The sequence below is a fragment of the Trachurus japonicus genome, chromosome 12 (genome assembly GCF_045865225.1).
Source record: "Trachurus japonicus isolate A0001 chromosome 12, Traja_1.0".
NCBI classification, from domain to species: domain Eukaryota; kingdom Metazoa; phylum Chordata; class Actinopteri; order Carangiformes; family Carangidae; genus Trachurus; species Trachurus japonicus.
Genome location: NC_140918.1, coordinates 13,786,863 through 13,805,327, shown reverse-complemented (window position 1 = coordinate 13,805,327; position 18,465 = coordinate 13,786,863). Strand labels below are relative to the sequence as shown.

General features: G+C 40.5%; 1 protein-coding gene across 1 annotated transcript in view; it reads right to left on the bottom strand.

The window, feature by feature from the left end:
* astn2 (astrotactin 2) overlaps window positions 1-18,465 on the bottom strand; it is a 267,819-nt gene that overhangs the window by 145,925 nt on the left and 103,429 nt on the right. The window contains exon 4 of the mRNA XM_085793310.1: window positions 11,163-11,315. Coding sequence (XP_085649436.1) covers window positions 11,163-11,315 — 153 coding nt within the window. The remainder of the gene's footprint in view (window positions 1-11,162; window positions 11,316-18,465) is intronic.

The following is an 18,465-nucleotide window of genomic DNA, read 5'->3' as shown; positions in this document are numbered from 1 at the left end:
AGCCACGATTGCCCACATCGATAATGCCATGTACGGAGGAAATAGGGTCAGAGTCACAGACGTAGTCATACTGAAGTGCTTAACAAGGAAGCGAAAAATACAAGAGGTCTAAGTTGAGCAGCTACCCCTGACCAAACCTCAGAGGGAGGGGGGGATAGCCAACAGCAGCTCACAGCATGACAAATCCAGATCATTAGAACTGGTGTTCACAGAGCTGGAAAAAAGTCATGTTCAGGGGAATTTAGTGCTACAAATGAAAGATCTTCTCCGAGTACCGCATTGTACCGGTATACTCAGTATATGGCACCAAACATGATAAACCAATCTCTCCTACGGTGTACATTTTAGGACATCCTCAGGATCAGACTTCAGTGTCAGACCTCAGATGAAAAGGTATATGGTCTGAGGAAAACCTCTGTCATACTCGCACCAAACTTCATCAGGTCTTCATCACTAAGCCTTCAGAGTTAGACTGAACGGCATCGCACGTTACGCCGTCATTTATAAGCTCTCAGAATCATTCTCAACGGCATCGCACGTTACGCCGTCATTTATAAGCTCTCAGAATCAGCCTGAACGGCATCGCACGTTACGCCGTCATTTATAAGCTCTCAGAATCAGCCTGAACGGCATCGCACGTTACGCCGTCATTTATAAGCTCTCAGAATCAGCCTGAACGGCATCGCACGTTACGCCGTCATTTATAAGCTCTCAGAATCATTCTCAACGGCATCGCACGTTACGCCGTCATTTATAAGCTCTCAGAATCAGCCTGAACGGCATCGCACGTTACGCCGTCATTTATAAGCTCTCAGAATCAGCCTGAACGGCATCGCACGTTACGCCGTCATTTATAAGCTCTCAGAATCAGCCTGAACGGCATCGCACGTTACGCCGTCATTTATAAGCTCTCAGAATCAGCCTGAACGGCATCGCACGTTACGCCGTCATTTATAAGCTCTCAGAATCATTCTCAACGGCCTCACACGTTACGCCGTCATTTATAAACTCTCAGAATCATCCTCAACGGCATCGCACGTTACGCCGTCATTTATAAACTCTCAGAATCAGCCTGAACGGCATCATGAAAAAATATGTCACAGTGTGTATCAGGACAACAGCTGATTCGCCAGCAACGACGCTGAAGTTCGCTTCCAACACACACACACACACACACACACACACACACACACACACACACACACACCTCGATTGCCTTCGTATTATCCTCGTCTTATTTTGAAAACCGGAAGTCATCTCGCTTGGTTCTAAACTAGCGCTAGCTTTGTCGGTGGACTCGGAGCATTCGCCGTAAGTTCTATGATACGGGCGCAGTTAAAATGTTTGTGCGGCTGGCTTGACTCCGCGAAGACGAACGACGGCTCATTTGACCGCAGTACATAGGCTAACAATAAATCATTGCAACAACTGAATGACTGGCCCCTTAGGGTTCACAGCATTCTCTGGCCATTTGTATCATTTTTGAGCTGCCTAAGTGAATTTCCCTTTAGTCTATCTATCAATCTAACTATCTATCTATCTATCTATCTATCTATCTATCTATCTATCTATCTATCTATCTATCTATCTATCTCCATCCATCCATCCATCCACCGTTTGAATAAAAAATTAAACTGGAACAACAGTTATTTCAAAATATAAATTCTTTATTTGAAACTGCATCTTTTATATTCATGGATTGCAGTGACGTCACGTCGAAGTGACCCCTAATACATCCATGAGTGACCCATACATGTGTATGGAAGTGACCGCTGCCGTATTTGTGTCCAATTTGACACTTCTCATCATGAGAGCATGCAAACCGCAGGATGGAAATGACAGTTTCTTGACAAAATGACAGGGTTTTTCATAGGCTACATCCTGTCTCGGTTTATTTCTCCATAATAGACAAACTCTATATTATCCCAAGTAGGACACGATTCATGAGTGAATTAATTTCATCCCATCGCAGTTATCTGATGGTGAGAGAACTTTTACATTTTTTCTCAATTGCTTTGGTGCTTTTTTCACATCACTCTTAACATTTGCACAACAGTTAGTGCATTTCTCAAAACAATTATTACCAACTGCAAAACCTAAGTGGACAACCTGCAAAAGCGCATCACTTGGTACACTTGCTCAAAATGGATAGTCCATCCCTCAAAAGCAAGTAATTATGTCAGTGAAACTGTCAGTGTCGTCAAAATGAGAAGTCCTGACATCATCGTTTTTGAAGAAGACAGTCAAATGGCTTTGTCATGTTTTCATTATGGCACTTTATTCTCTATGTGTTTTTCAATCCAAAAAAAGATACTACCTGAAAATACTCAAGACAGCACCATACACTATACAGCCATGTGAAGTAGGTCTACAGTTACACATTAGGCTACTGGATGTAGTGGAGCTACTGAATGTTTCAAATTTTTACTGCATGCTCTTTGCAATTCTTATTTGTTCACAGCATTGTGCAAAGAGTAGGATTTTCATCTTTTAGGGAAATCTTTACTGTGTTTGCTGTAATACTAGCTACAGTAGGCTACAGTAAATCTGTTCTCTTCTGAAGCTGTAAGTCTAAATGTAAATCTAAAATATGATTGTCCCACTGTGGCTTACAGGACACAATGAGCAGTGCAGATTGTTTAGTGCTGAATTACCGTCCAATGCTATAGCTACCTGTTCTTCCTTATTGCAGATGAATAGTAATTTAATTTGCAGTGTTTCTCCCAACATTTACAATGAGTTTGACAGATTTTGAAAACTAGTTCAACAATTTTCTATGTAATGACTCAAGCAATGAAATGAGGACTATTAGCCTAGTTTTTTAGGGAAAGACTATTCAGCGTTCAAAAGTATAGTTCATTTTGACTGATGTTACACACTACTCCACTCCGTGTTTATTAACACAGCAATCTGAAAAACAAAACAACAGACACTTAATTGTGACTTGTAACATTTGTTGCCAAAGTAGCGCTGGACTTCCCTCATATCCTACTGGTTGCTACGACAACGGGGGCAGCCCGGCAGCAGCAACAAGAGCGACCATGTAACGTTTAGTACAATACGACACAACCAACACGATCCAACCGTCACGAAACAACCATGTAAACAACACAAACAACAGCGACTATGTCAGCACGTAAAGACGATACATTTACAACGTCGAGATATTGACGACATACCAACAACATACAACAACGCCCCGCCAAATGCAGCCACCGAACTCTCACTAACTATAACATTTCTAACACATAGTAAACACAACGAACAACACCGCGATTGAAGAGAAAATACAGAAAACAGAGAAAACATCTAGACATGGGTGCTTGTGTGGACTAACGTTAGACTCATCTGAAAAAAAAAACAACAACAGGCACTTAATTGTGGCTTGTAACATTAAGTTGCCAAAGTAGCGCTAGACTTCCCTCATATCCTACTGGTTGCTACGACAACGGGGGCCCACAGCAACCACCCATGGTTACCATGCGCCATCTACTGACGTAAGGTGGTAAACCAGGTCTGTCATTCCACACAAATACTGCAATCTATTAAAGGGATAGTTCAACATTTTGGCAAATTGGCCCATTGCCATAATCGCTATATGGCAAAACCGCTGAACGCAACGCGCATCAGCGGTTTTGTATGAATTTACCTCGAAAACGGCTCCGTTTCGTATCGTTCCGTCATTATCTCATAGCGTGGTGGTTGTGCAGGTCACAACTTGTCTACAAAAGCGCTGTGGAGTTTTGGGATGTTGAATTTGATGAGTTTAATGAGGGAAACCAAGAAATTCCGTTAGCCTCCATAGCGTAGCTCTGAGCAGCCAGCTGCTGCGCTCCGCCGTACTGAAAATGGCTTACACCTACAATTAAAGGTAATGAACCTACTGCTATGACTATAGCGATTATGGCAATGGGCCAATTTGCCAAAATGTTGAACTATCCCTTTAAAAATGTTCAGGGTGCCACACTGACATGACATTAACAAATGATAATGTTATAAGAATTTAATGAAAGAAACTTGTCCAAAAGCATTTGCTATTTGTTCAGAGGAAGGAGGAACTGCTACTATGATGTGAACAAATGACTAGGCTACATGTTGTGGAGGTTGAACTAATAGTTATGAGAACTTTCATTCTGATCTGAGAATAGCACCAAAGCGATTGGGGAAAAACTGTAGCCTATAACACTTAGGACATTACAAATGGCTTCAATGACTTCTTTGTTTGTTCAGTTTAAGTCATACGTTTCAGAGGAAAAAGTTAATGTCATTAAAAAAAAGGGATTTAATGTGTTTAAATTTGTGTTTTTATGCTGTTTCATTGAAATAAGTTAGAAGTAGGCTACAAGCCAAATTACAGTACCGCCATCTACTGGCCGATTTTGGTGCAGCGGCTAGGATTTAATATTGAATGAAACCTTTATGCAGCAATCACAAATAATCTATCATTTTATTGTCATTGCAACAATTTCTCAACTTTCGCCACCAGGCCCCAGGGGGTTCCTGCACGTGTGTGCTGAAGGTGACAGGTTAACTTGACAGTACAGTAGTTCTGTTTGTTTATCATGTCAGTTTTGTGTGTTTGTTGGGATTAAGAACATAATTCCCTGGTGATAGGCATGCTGAAAAGAAAAAAAGAGAGAGAGACGCGCCTGGGTATTGCAGCTGTAAAAAAAAAAAAAAAAGAAGAAGAAAGAAAAGAAATATGATGTGTCGGAATGGCGGTACCAAAAAGTGTGGGATTACCGGCATGTCTAGATAGAGGGATGTCGATATAGTGGGATGTCTAAATAGAAACATAGCGGAGTAGCGGGATGTCTGAGTACCGGGCGGACCCCCCCTCGGTTTATACGTTGATATAGATGGATTATTTGTTTACCAACACGGCGGATTCGCGCTTCAGACTGCAGAAAGAATGGAGCTTAAACAACAGCGGTGACGAGGTGCTGACATAGCCAACAGCATTTTGCCAATATTTTAGAGACCCCCCCCCAAATTTCACAAATTATGTGTTCAGGGGATCTTAGACCCCCCTGGCCTCCCCGTAGTTCGCACTCTGCACACACACACACACACACACAGACCCTCTCTTGTCACACTCGCGCCATCCAACCATGTCAGTCAGAAAATTCCACAATATCTCGGGCTGCGTAGGTCTGGACCATCCATCCCTACTGTTATGAGTGCTGGATTCTGATTTATTTTGCATTTGATGCGGCCTCTTTTAAGTTGCATGTTCTGTCACTGCTGCAAATTTCTATTAAACTGTGCGTAATCGCGCGTAATCCTCGCCGGTGAAACACTTCGTCCATTTATGGATAAATTAGTGGAAATTAGTTAGTAGCCAACATTAACTGAGAGTTATAATAATAATCATTAAAAAAAACGACATCAACATACATACACAACATTACATATGTTGAAAATAGTGTACTGTAGGCTATGGCATTGTGTGTGCCTTACAGTTTTATCAATGAATCTACACTCACTAGCCTATATGTCGGCCCGCTTCAAAACTCATTCCTGTGTGTGTGTGTGTGTGTGTGTGTGTGTGTGTGTGTGTGTGTGTGTGTGTGTGTGTGTGTGTGTGTGTGTGTGTGTTGGAAGCGAACTTCAGCGTCGTTGCTGGCGAATCAGCTGCTGTCCTGATACACACTGTGACATATTTTTTCATGATGCCGTTCAGGCTGATTCTGAGAGTTTATAAATGACGGCGTAACGTGCGATGCCGTTGAGAATGATTCTGAGAGCTTATAAATGACGGCGTAACGTGCGATGCCGTTCAGGCTGATTCTGAGAGCTTATAAATGACGGCGTAACGTGCGATGCCGTTCAGGCTGATTCTGAGAGCTTATAAATGACGGCGTAACGTGCGATGCCGTTGAGAATGATTCTGAGAGCTTATAAATGACGGCGTAACGTGCGATGCCGTTCAGGCTGATTCTGAGAGCTTATAAATGACGGCGTAACGTGCGATGCCGTTGAGAATGATTCTGAGAGCTTATAAATGACGGCGTAACGTGCGATGCCGTTCAGTCTAACTCTGAAGGCTTAGTGATGAAGACCTGATGAAGTTTGGTGCGAGTATGACAGAGGTTTTCCTCAGACCATATACCTTTTCATCTGAGGTCTGACACTGAAGTCTGATCCTGAGGATGTCCTAAAATGTACACCGTACTCTCCAAACATGACAAGACATAGGGAAATTGCTACCACGTACACTTTAACAGCAGCTTCTTTCAGGGAGGGAAAGGATCACTGATTGGACAGTTCAGCAGGTTAACTCCTCTTTCCTCACACCGACACGCCTGAAATCTGAGCAGCCTTGAGACCGTGGCTCAGTGTTGGCACCATGCCTATTGTGTTGTTGTCACCATGTGGCAGTGCTCCCAGTGTGGTACACGGGTCCTCATGAGTGACCCCCACCTTTGCTAGCCTATCCTGTAAACAACAGCACTATGGGTGGCGGTAGGTTAATGAAATAGCTGACCCCCATTTACACAAATCATTTCATCTGATTCACATCCAGATTTTTTTTTCTACTGTCAATTACATTTAGCGAGATTTTTTCCTGCAGTGTACAATGTAATAAAAATTCTCCTGCTATAGACAAGAGCTTCAGCCATTGTTGTCCTTATAACAAAAGAGGTTATACTACACTCTCAGAATAGCACCGCATCTTCAAAACGGAGTGGAACAATCGGGAAATGACACAAAAAGCTAGCTCGTTAGCATGCTGACTTCAGAAGAAGAAAATGAGTGACAGAAATGAAAGTAACATGGATTTTGCTTTCCACGGTCAGCTAGAATCAGCTTTAGGTGAATAAAGAAAGGTGGAAAGAAATATGTCTACTAGAATGTTGCCATGGGTGGCAATGAAGCAACAGGAAAACTCACTTTTTTTCATCATAATAATTAATTATGAAGTTTACAATTTTGATAGCAACGAAAGTTTTGAAAAATGACAGGAACTGTAAAAAAGAAAAAAGAAAGAAAAGAATAATAATAACTGCAGTATGCTTCATCTATAAATGTTGCAGGTGTTTATTCAACTCTGTATTTTTTCAGATTATACTGAATATTGTCAAAGTGTGATACTTAATGCACAACATTTCAATGAGACCACAAAAAAACACAAAAGAAACAGAATAAGACTTAATGCTGTAGTTGCAGTAGCCTCTGTAGAGGTTTCATATGGTTAGCTTGCATGTATAGAGTTCATTTCCTCACCACATTATCTGCCCTCAACACAGGGGCAAGTTAAGACTGGGAGGACTGACAACTGGTCAGGTTTTATGGTATGTCATAGGACTGCAGGCCAGGTAGAATTACAATCTTAATAATCATTTAAAATATGCTGCCAGTATGAATAATTTTACATCTATAAAATATGCATGTTGATAGCAATTTTAAATCTCCCTGATCATGCTTTGTGAAATATCCTCCAGATAAAGTCCTGAGTGGCTGCCGAGATGGTAAAACTGGAAAGTAAAACCTGGTGACTGTAACTGTAGAAAATGTGCAGTCCAACATTTTCTGAAAGTCCAGGTGTAAGACAGTGCTAGAAGAAAGGAAACTAGGGCAGTATCTGCCGACAGGGATGTAAGGACTGTTTGCATGAAGCAGAATTTCAATATGCAGGCTTGTGGACACCAGGTGAAAAGTAGATGAACAGCTGCAGGGTTTAGCTGAGCAGACACAACTGCCACAGTAGTTTTCCAGCTGAATAGCTATGCAGGCATTGTCCTCACAATGTAAATGTGAATCAAGTTAATTAAAGCTACTTTGGTTTGTAAACTATTGGCAGCTTTACTTGACAAGCAGACACAAGTGCTATACCATTCCTTTATTTGCTGTTGCTCCCATTCCTACACAGATGAGGGGAAAATATCCAATCCAGAGAGCTCTCAGGATCATTGATTGGCCATTAGTAGCATGTTTTCTCCCCCTATCTCTCGGGTTTTACCTCAAAAAATGTATATTTTCTGAAAATTGTATGTGCTACTGGAAGTTGACCACCCACGCATCACATTACAACAGTACCTACTGTCACATCCCCCACTCTGATGTTGAGGACAATAGCTTTCCTCTTGTGCAAACTAGCCTGCTGTCTGTACACACATCAGCAGCAACACTGTACTGCATATTGACAGAGCAGATGACAACATCATCCTAGCTAATTATTCTGTTCTGAGGGAATTTGGTTGAGAGACTTCACTGTGCTCTCCTCTCTCACCAAGGGGAGGGATTTCCAAAGTAACATGATACTACTCACCCGCACATTTACAATGGGACTAAAATAATCTCACCCTTAAATTAGGGTTAGATGTTGTCTATTTTGCCATTTAAAAGACAGAACTATTGATTCCAGATAAGGATCCACTTAATTTGACACTAACAGTTTGCGAATAAGTAAGATCAGATGCAAGTGATTTAAGCATTTTCATTTTCGGTGTTTCAGCGTTTCGGTTCTTTTTTTTCTCTCTCTCAGTCTTTATTGTGACCCATCTCTATATTTCACGTCACGTATGCCAGTGACATTAATTCCAACAGCTAGGCCTTAGACTTCCTGTCACTTCTTGTAAACTACACAGATGATGTTTTTCCTCTCCACCTGTCTGTGTCGCCTGGTTAGACCTGCATGATACGGACCTCTGTCACTCACAGTATTACTGGGTCATGTTGTCTGAGCTACAGCTCATTTTTTGACAGTATATTTAACACTGCCAAAGTTATTTATTGCTTACAATAAAAAAAGAATAACTTAGATAGATAGATAGATAGATAGATAGATAGATAGATAGATTTACTTTATTAATCCCGAAGGAAATTCAGGTGTGGTCAACTTGCAGCCACTTGCAGCAGAGCCCAGGCCTTATCTGTTCCTCAAACACAAAATACAAAAGAACGATAACTGTTGCACAGGATAAAAAAATATCTGCCTGACCAAAATCTGCTTTCCACTTGGCATCTGTCTAGTCCACTTGAGGAATTTGCCAATACCTTCATTTCACTTACACAGCACTAACCTTCTGGCTCTGACCAATTAACTTTCCCCTTTAACCTCACTCCACCTAACAGAGCTTCTTGCTCAGTTTAAGTGTTTGTCCAATTATCATGTTTGTAGTATTGGCATACGCTTTTGCGCTGCGGACAAATTTTCAGCCCTAATTATAGACCTTCAAACAAGACTCTCTTACTATTGACCTGAGAGAGGACAGCTCTCAGCAGAGTCCTTCACAGAGTTTTGAGCAGCCTGACCTGCACAGATTTTCAGAGGCATCATCCGCTCAGAGGGCTGACACAAGATGCCTTTTAATATTTCAGAGTAAAATCATCAACAGGAAATAAGAAAAGCACAAACCAGTCCTAAGTGTTCTAGAAAACCAAGAACTTAAATTATCTGAGCAGCTGGATATGTGACTGGAAAGATCATTAATACCCAGGTTGGTAAGTACGCATAATATGCAGAACGGCTCTGAGTTGTATTTTGCATCTACAGTGCCGTATTACTGTTCTGTAGAGCTGTGATCAAAAGGATATTAAGAAGGTCTGTCAAGGATGGATGAAGACATCCTGGTTAATGTCTCACTCTCAAAGCTAAATTCTCACTGGTCATAAATTGGGCGACCAGATATGATCTTTTTTTTTTTTTTTTTTTTAAACATGTCTGATTAAAATTATTGGAAATATTCCATGCTAATGAGCTGAATTTATTTCTGAGGCAAAGCCTGATGTCACAAAGGTGTCACATCTCAAAACTGTACCAAGCACAGCTTTAAAGAAGCGAATCTGTTCTCAATTGATTTTTAATGAAACAGAAAGTAAAGACACTAATTTGACAGCAATTATAATAAGATATGGAAATACAGAATTGCAAAGGTGAAAATGGTACAAAGGAGCCTCTTTTTAAATCTGCTATGCCAAAGAGTAATGTGTTCATTTCTAAGTAAATTAAATGTTTCTCTTGAAGGTGTTTTGATTTGAAGTGAACCCTTTTATGCACTCTACCTCGGAGGATAAATGCAGCCCTATTAGTAGGTTAGATAAGGGGTGTGTGTGTCATCATTCAAGATGTGAACCTGAGCAATGAATATGTAAATGCATTGATGAACTATGAATACAACTCTGACCAAAGTAATTTTTATATACTTTTTCTCACTCATATAAACAGCGTTAAACTTTATCTGGCATCTATATCAGTCCATGATGTAAAACAAACACTCAAAAAAAAGTTTCACAGATATCCATCTGAATACAGTGTTAATATGCAAATACTTGAAGGAAATTAATTGTGAAATGAAGTATGAAACATTGTCTTCAATGCAATTTGCCACACTCCAGGGTGAGGTGATGACTCAGTGAGCCAGAGATCATAGATTCAAATCAAGATATTACTCCTTCTTACTTTGCCCCCACCCCCTCCAACCCCCTCCCTCCCTGTTCCCAAAATTACACAAGGTTGAGAAGACTGGAACATCTAAACTGTGGACCAATCACCTCTAATGTTGAAATGAATGCATCATAAACAATGGGCAACCAATTTCTATTGACAAACCTGCTAACCTAAATGATCAATAGAAGGTAATGTGGTTTCTTCTGGGTGGGTTCAAAACCAACTTGGTTGGGTTCAGGAGACTCTGGTCTGAATTAACGTTAGCGAGCCTGTGTATTATGGTTCTCTTTTTGCTCCTAACATAATTACTATGGCTATTAGACGTTGCCAAACAACAAAACAAAACTCTCTGTCATGACAAGCTGTTTGCATAAATGACCTAAGAGGTCATTTCCTTTTCATTGTAGGACAGTCTCATTACTACCTGGACAGTTGCTTTTTGTAGCAGTAATGTAAATAACACATAATTTGGTATTATTCTTTAATGTTTTATGAAAAGCCAGTCACAAAGTGATATACAGTGGACAAGCACCGACATCCCAAAAGGCTGTCATCTACAAATAATGGCATAATGCTAAATGGCAGCTAGGGTGTTGGAGGGTACACATCACATCAAGCTGAATGGAAATGACTCAAACATATAATCAAATATTCCTGCCAAAATTGCCTTCCATAAACTGCAAAATGAAAGAGAACATGAAAGACCCTTCATGAAAGGTCTGTGACATCCTACGTAAAAAACTTTTTGAGTGAATTTTTTGTTCTATACCTCTGGTGTGGCTGGGGACCCTCCGGCGGCCTGTTGATGAGCTGTGCATGACGTGTTGGTAGTGAGACATGTCTGTTGGCGTGTTGGGGACACGGAAACTGTCCTGGAACCTCTGCATCAAATCCTCGACTGACTCCGTGTTCGGGTCGATAGCTGAGAAAAAGAGATGCAAAGTGAAAGTGGCAGCCATGTCATGAGGCTTTAACGTTAAAATCATCTTGTGAACAGTGACAGACACTCAAGATATAGCAAAAAAACCCCAAAAACCTAGTGTTACACAAACATATACAGTCAACAAGCTCAAAATGGCTCAGTTTATTTTTCTCTACTTTGAGGAAAGATGGAAGATTAGAGTATAATATGCATCACGAGCCACTAGGTTGTCCCATTTAGACACTGTAAAAATGCAGCACCCTGTTATTCCTTTTGTTCTATTTTTTCCTGCCCTTTAAATGATTCCATCTATTCAATATTGCCTCATCTCTACAGGGATGCTGCCAGCACTTCCCCTGATGGCTCAGTCTCACTCTTCCTGATGAATGACTCCAAAAGAACTGGCAGAAGGGAGAAAGAAGGGAGGGAAGACAGACGGGTGTGCTCTCCTTCCCTTACACTTTTTAAAATTACAAAAAGGAAAGGAGAAGAAAATCCTACGAGCTGCCCAGATATTTTCTGACTCATTTATGCCAGCAAAAGAGACAAATGATGGGTAGATATTATTATGTCTGACACAAAGAAGTTTGAAATGTGGACATTTTAAAAGCAGGTGAGCTTTTGGGTATAGACATCTCATCTTTGATATATGATTTGTGAAATGTTGGTTCAATACAACAGTGATTGCGAGATCTTCCGCTCTCTCCCTCCGAGGAGTGATGATTTTTCTGCAGGTAGGCTACAGTATCATATCCACACTGAGAGTACAGGGTTGGACAACTGTGGCCACAAAGCAAACAACAACAGTGAAAAGTGTGAAAATCACCATCTCCAAAATACGGGGCCATTCATCACCCCAACCACTACTGCCCCCGACCTATCATCCACATCTTTTGATGTGTCAGTCTGCCGCTGAGGTGTACTCTTTCCATGAATAATGGTGAAGTGTTGCACTCTGTGGATGCTCATCACGCATGCCAATGAGCACACAATAGCAGTGAGGGAGGGGGGATGACAGGAAGGTGGAGGGTGAAAGTGAAGAGGCAGAAGTATTCACACAAAGTTTCACATGAGGTGGGAAGTTAACAATAAGGCAGGCGATGCAGTTTCCTTATGAACAAACAGTTTCTGTGCAGTAACATGCTTTTATTTATTTATTTGAGGTTATCTCTACATTCCACTATGCCCAGTGGTCTGTCAAATAGGAAAAACGCTTAGCATTTCCACGGTAAGAGGCTCCCAGATGGAATCGATGCTGCAAAGTGACCATGACCTCATTTGGAGGACAGATGTTAGCTTATATCTTCCAGTCGAAGATGTGTGCTTGATTTTTAAACAAGATACAAGAGGCTGTGAAGGTATAAAGACCAGTTAGCCACCATATGTTTTAGTCCCTAATGTACAATTATCAGTGAACAAAGCATAAGCATCATAGTGACGAATGAACAGTATGCAGTACTGTAAATCAATCAGGACCACGTTAAACGTTTCTATTTTAATTTCCTGTTGCAGGGTTTGCTAATATGGCTCACGGAAATTAAACTGAGACCCAAACAGCTTCCTAGCAACAGAAATCTGGAGCAACAGCCCATAATATTTGTTCACAGGAAATAAATAACGTCTAATTTAATCACACAATCACGCAATGTTTCAAGGTGAAATTAATAAATGTAATTCACTTAATATTAATGTTGCCTGTGTGTGCATGTCTTAAATTGCCATTGATGATATCCCATGGTTCTGCTGCTAGGAGGCCTGTGGCTTCAAATTCATTGAAAGCCTCAAGGCAATGGCTGCTAACACCTCAGCCTTCATTCATACTTTGGTCAATTTGAGATAGTGCTACTGCTCATTGCCTACTGCTCTTGTAGCTGCTACTGCTAATAAATGCCATATTTACAGGCCAGCGGCCTTCACTTTACCGCAAATTGCAAAGACATCCAATTTAGTAAAAAGAAAAAAAAGAAGAGGAAAAAAATAAGACTCAACTAAAGCTCCTCTACAACATACGGCCTGTTCCTCTATTACATTGTGATTTGTGTAGTGAGCAGTGCAACTTTTTCTTTTCCAATATCTTCTGCCCTGCATAATGGGAGAGGGCATTCCTCCTACAACGAAGGGTAACACAAACTGAAATAACCTGAAATAATCCTTTTTTTTTTTCTTTTCTTAAAGGCCGCACTTTGATGCTGATGCAGTTACTGTAGCTTCTGCTTCTGGCAATGTTGTTGTAAACTAAAGTGCATGCCGTGTACACTGACTCTTGGTTGTGACTGGGATCTGCCTCGCTTTCTTCTTACTGCCGCCATACAGGATACTTTTGAAAATATGACATCGAAAGCTAAAACAGAGTTCCCTGCGATTCCTAGCGCCGACTTGCAAAGGAATTCCCCATTCTTACTGTTTTCTTCAAACCAAACCGGGCCCAGCTCAGTTTTTCAAGGCAGTTTTTCGAAGCAGTCAAAGAGTGTATGTCATGGTGTGCGAGTGAAGTTAGTGAGTGAATAACACACACACTCCTTCGCACATACCATTGGACACAGACTATTATATTCTCCAGTCTATTTACTGATGTGTTAAGCAGTTCAAACAAATAGGGCGATTGAATGGACACCTTTTTCTTTTTTGAAGCGATCTTCAAATATAAACATTTCAAGGCTCAACCTAAGGATGAGGTGGCTTGTGAACATCTCTCCAATGACAGAGGTGTTGCATTCAATTGCAATAGGAAATATTATCTGTGTGCATAAATGGTTACAGTCTTGAAGGAATTCAGTGTAAACAGTGTTGGGTCATTGGTGCTCAACAGCAGCAGAAAAGAACTCCATAACATTTTGACCCATGAATATAACTCATGCGTTTGACATGCGTAAGTGTTGTGCATTGCAAAACAGTTTGGCGTAATGCTCACAAAGGCAAGAGAAGGCAAAGCTTTTATGTAGAGAAAAAGTAATTCTCCCCTGATCTATTCATGTGCATCAATGCTGCGTGAATGTCCTTGGTTAAAGAATTTGAAGGATATTGTAGAGTTTTTCTTTTCTTCATTAAGCACTGCAGAATCTTCAAGCCTGAGTCTGAAGAGACACTACATTTCCAACAGTAAACAGGCTTAAGTACATTCAGCCCGATCCCATTCAACTGACCACCGCATCCAATAAACACTAACCTTGAAATGACTGAGTGCAGACAACTAAGGCCCTCAAAAAATGGTTAGATGAGCTCCTATTTCTGCAGGCAGCTTCAGTACTCCTGATCTGATTCAGGAACTCAGGTTTTCCATACAAACAAGACGGCCTGGGCGGTTAGCACTTAAGCTCTGACCCGCCGTGAGTGAGTAGAGTTTGTGACAGCATGTTTGAGGTTAACTGCTTGCATATATTTTTCATGGCCTGCTGAAACTCTTTTTATCTCCTTTTCTTTGTTCCATTTTGAGGAAGGAAGAGATGCCAGGCTAGACAGAAGAGCTTCAAGCCACAGTCTCCTTGAAACAAATATAATTTGTCTGCAAAGGTTGTCACAACATTTTTTACTCACAACCTTTTATTTTTGTCTTCCCTGCAAACACACAAACATACACACACACGCGCCTCTTATATCTCAACCATCTTAAAAATAGTAAAACACTGTCAAAAAATATGTGTTCTCTTAATCCTGTAAAATGGACACAGTTTATTTGGTTAATATACAGAGCAATCATTGGATGGGCATCAACGTTATCACAGATACACCGCCAGAGTTGACAGTTGGTACAAGATATTCTAAGTCTGCATTAGTCATGGATAAAAGACAAAAATATGAGTACATTTTTTTGCAGTATTCTTTTTCCTGCGGATCTCTCACCACTTTGCTGTTATTCCCCATTTCTCACTTGTGTCAGAAGCAGATACCAAGATATTTTATTTTGACATTTGTTTTTCCCTAGGCCCCAAGTCCGCGCTGGCTTCTCATTTTGAGTTCAATGTCAGCTAAAGCTCTGGTGCCTTTATTTTCTCCTTTTCATCTCCCTTATCTGCAGTTACTCCCTTATCGGTGCTGAGTGTGTGTTAACAGTGTCTCATAAGCAGTGGATGTCAACAGCATGCTGCCTCAGTCAACCTATTCCTGGTGGTCTCACAATGCCCAGAACGAGAGGATAACACTTTTCTTTTCTTTTTGGGGTTTTTTTTGTTTGTTAAGCTGCACACTTGTCTTTGTTTGTATGTTCATGCCGCCTTTTTGTAAGAGTATGTATGTATGTGTATGTACTTTCACATAAATTAACCAAATTCATTAACAACGGCTGAATCCTTTTCAACAACGATGGAAAAAAACTGAAGGTCATCTATTGTTATGGCAGACTAGATAAGAGTTAAATGGAAGGTTCTGTGACATTATGTTCATGTACGGACCTTTTCCATTTTGCACCTATTCCATATCACAGGAGTACTAAATTTTCCTCAGAACAACGTGTCTTTTCCATCTGGACGCTGACAGTGGATCAGAAGGGTGCACTGTGGGGATGTCTTCGCAGGTGATGTGAGGACTTCCAGAACGGGAAATACCACGTTCAGAGACTCTTACCGACTTCTGATTAGTACCCTGCGAGAAATGATCCACAACCTCGAAACTGGCTAAAGTGGTGGTAATTCAAGTCTCTGCTGTGGTATAGCGGAGTGTAAGGTCAGCCTTCAGGACAAAATTACAGCTATAAGAAGCTACCTGTCTGAAACAGAGACGCAATACCTAATGACAACTGTCTCTCTGTTGTGTGTGTAGCCTACTCAAGTCCATGGAGGAAGATTTGAGTTTTAGCTGAGCTACAACAAATTCATATTTCTTTGCTCATATTTTAATCATTCTGTAAAATTGTACTGTTCATAATTACTTGTTTAGTGTTTGCATGCCCTCCACTGTCACTGTGGGAAAACAAAGTCATTCACCTGCTTTGTGTGGTGTCGACATGAAAAAGACTTTTCATCGTTACTCTCCACACTCTTATAAATACAGTACATGCTTATTTTTGAATATAAACGCTGTAGGCTGTGTGTCATTGGCATCAAAAAGTTACAGGCAAAAATATTTTTCTGGCTGAATTCTTCCAACCCTACTCTTCTTTCCTATTTTCTGTCAATGGGGTAAAGTGTAGTAGTTTACATGCAGGACACTCAATGCTTTCATGTTTTCATGGCTTTTACAATAAGTATCAAAACGGCAGTCAAACCAAAGGATTTAAGTAAGTGCTAGAAAAAAAATTATTTAAAAAGATTTAATCACATTCTTTCCAAGCCAAACATTTATGCCAAGCCTAACAAACAGTGAACAACTGACAATGTCCGGTCCAAACATTATGTATCTGCTTTACCCTTGTCCTTCTCCTTCTCCCATGGGACCTCATTGGTGAGCAATGCACTCATACAGTCCCAGAGAGGTAAAAATATGCTGCCACTAGCTTTTAGATGGTTTGATGGACATGTACTCAGTGTCCTTATTAAGGGTTGACTAAGGTGACAGCCATGCACCAACTACTTGGGCAAAATGCAAAAAGTTACTATATGCACACATGCACCAGCAAATGAAGTGAGCATGATAGCTATATGTACTGTATGAATTCTGTGACATTTTGTTAAAGTGACCAATTTCTCCCAATGCCCATAGAAACTCAGTGACAACCTTCAATAACGGATGTCTTCCTTCTCCAGTGGCTATTCCCAATTAAAATGTTGTCACCTGTGGGTGTCAAAGCAATAACTTCTGGTAAATAACTGCAGAGTAAATGTTGTGCATGGTGACCAGGACTTTCTGTTTTCTCCTCCTCTGCACCAGTAATGAGGTGAATCCAGTCAACAAAACAGAATCCAACAATATCAAACTTCATCTCTTCAGTTATGAGTGTATCCTAAAAGAGCTTCCAATTTTGACATCATATTTTTAGTTTGATTGGTGAAGATTTACTTAATAACAACAGGAAGAAAAAGCAGATGTGTACAGAGAAGAAAAGTGCAGGTGGCATTATAAAGCCTAAATTGTCAGAGTAAATTTAGGGGTTGGAAATTGACTGTCTCACCAAAACATTGTGAAATGATTATTCTAAGTATAACATCGACTAATAGAACAACAACGACAGTAATAGAATTATGCATAAATGCAGTCCCCTGGTAAATCTCTTCCTTGCAGAAGCAAAGGTATCTATAAATACACACAACTAAATCTGATATAATGATGCCTGTGTCTGATGCCTGTACCTTCACAGAAAATGATACCCAGCACTAGGAAGGGCAGCAGTTGATCTGTCAGCAAAAAAAAAAATACTCTGAAGGACTAGCAACTCCAAAAAAGCCAAATGAACAAGACTAGGCCGGCTTCCACCAAATCGCTGATGCAGCCTATGGGAATTACTGTCTGTCAGAAAGTGAAACCTTTGACCATGACTCTGTCCATAAATAGTGCTTGACCCTTATTTCTCTTAGGCTCAGGAAGATATTTCCACTCTGTGAGAGTCAGAGAGACACAAGGAAACATTTTCAGGCTCTTCAACAATGCCCCGTGCCCCAAGGCAGGTGGGGGATACAGCTTGCAATGCAGCTTGGAAGATGGATTACAGTGCTCTGAATTCACATATATGGTACATTTAATAGCAAACTATGTAGAATCCATTGCATATCATTCCAATTTTCATGCTATACTGGCTGTTTTTAAAAGAACTGGGTATTGACTTGGCGCCTGCAAATGTTGCATATTCACTTAAAAAAGCTTTCAATCATTTCATTAAGCGTCATGGTGATTCTACTATGTGGATTTTCTTCTTCACAAAGACCAAAACATGGGTTATTTTTGGTAAAATACCTCTCAATAACTATCCAGACATTCATGGTCCCCAGATGGTGAAACCCAGTGGTTTTTTAAGTATATCAACATCACAATGAATTGGAAAACTTTGTGCAGACTTTATTGGTTTTGAAATGTCCCCCTCAGGATGAACTGTAATAACCTTGATCGTCCTCACTGGGACAACATTTTAATTTATTCAATACTTTGGTTTACGACCAAATACACAAGAAACTAATAATGATGACGATGTTGATCATACCGCAACCAACAGCTTTAGTATACTTTCCTGGGAAATATGGCCTCAATTAACTACTGCTGTCTTAATGGAAATATTGTTGTAATA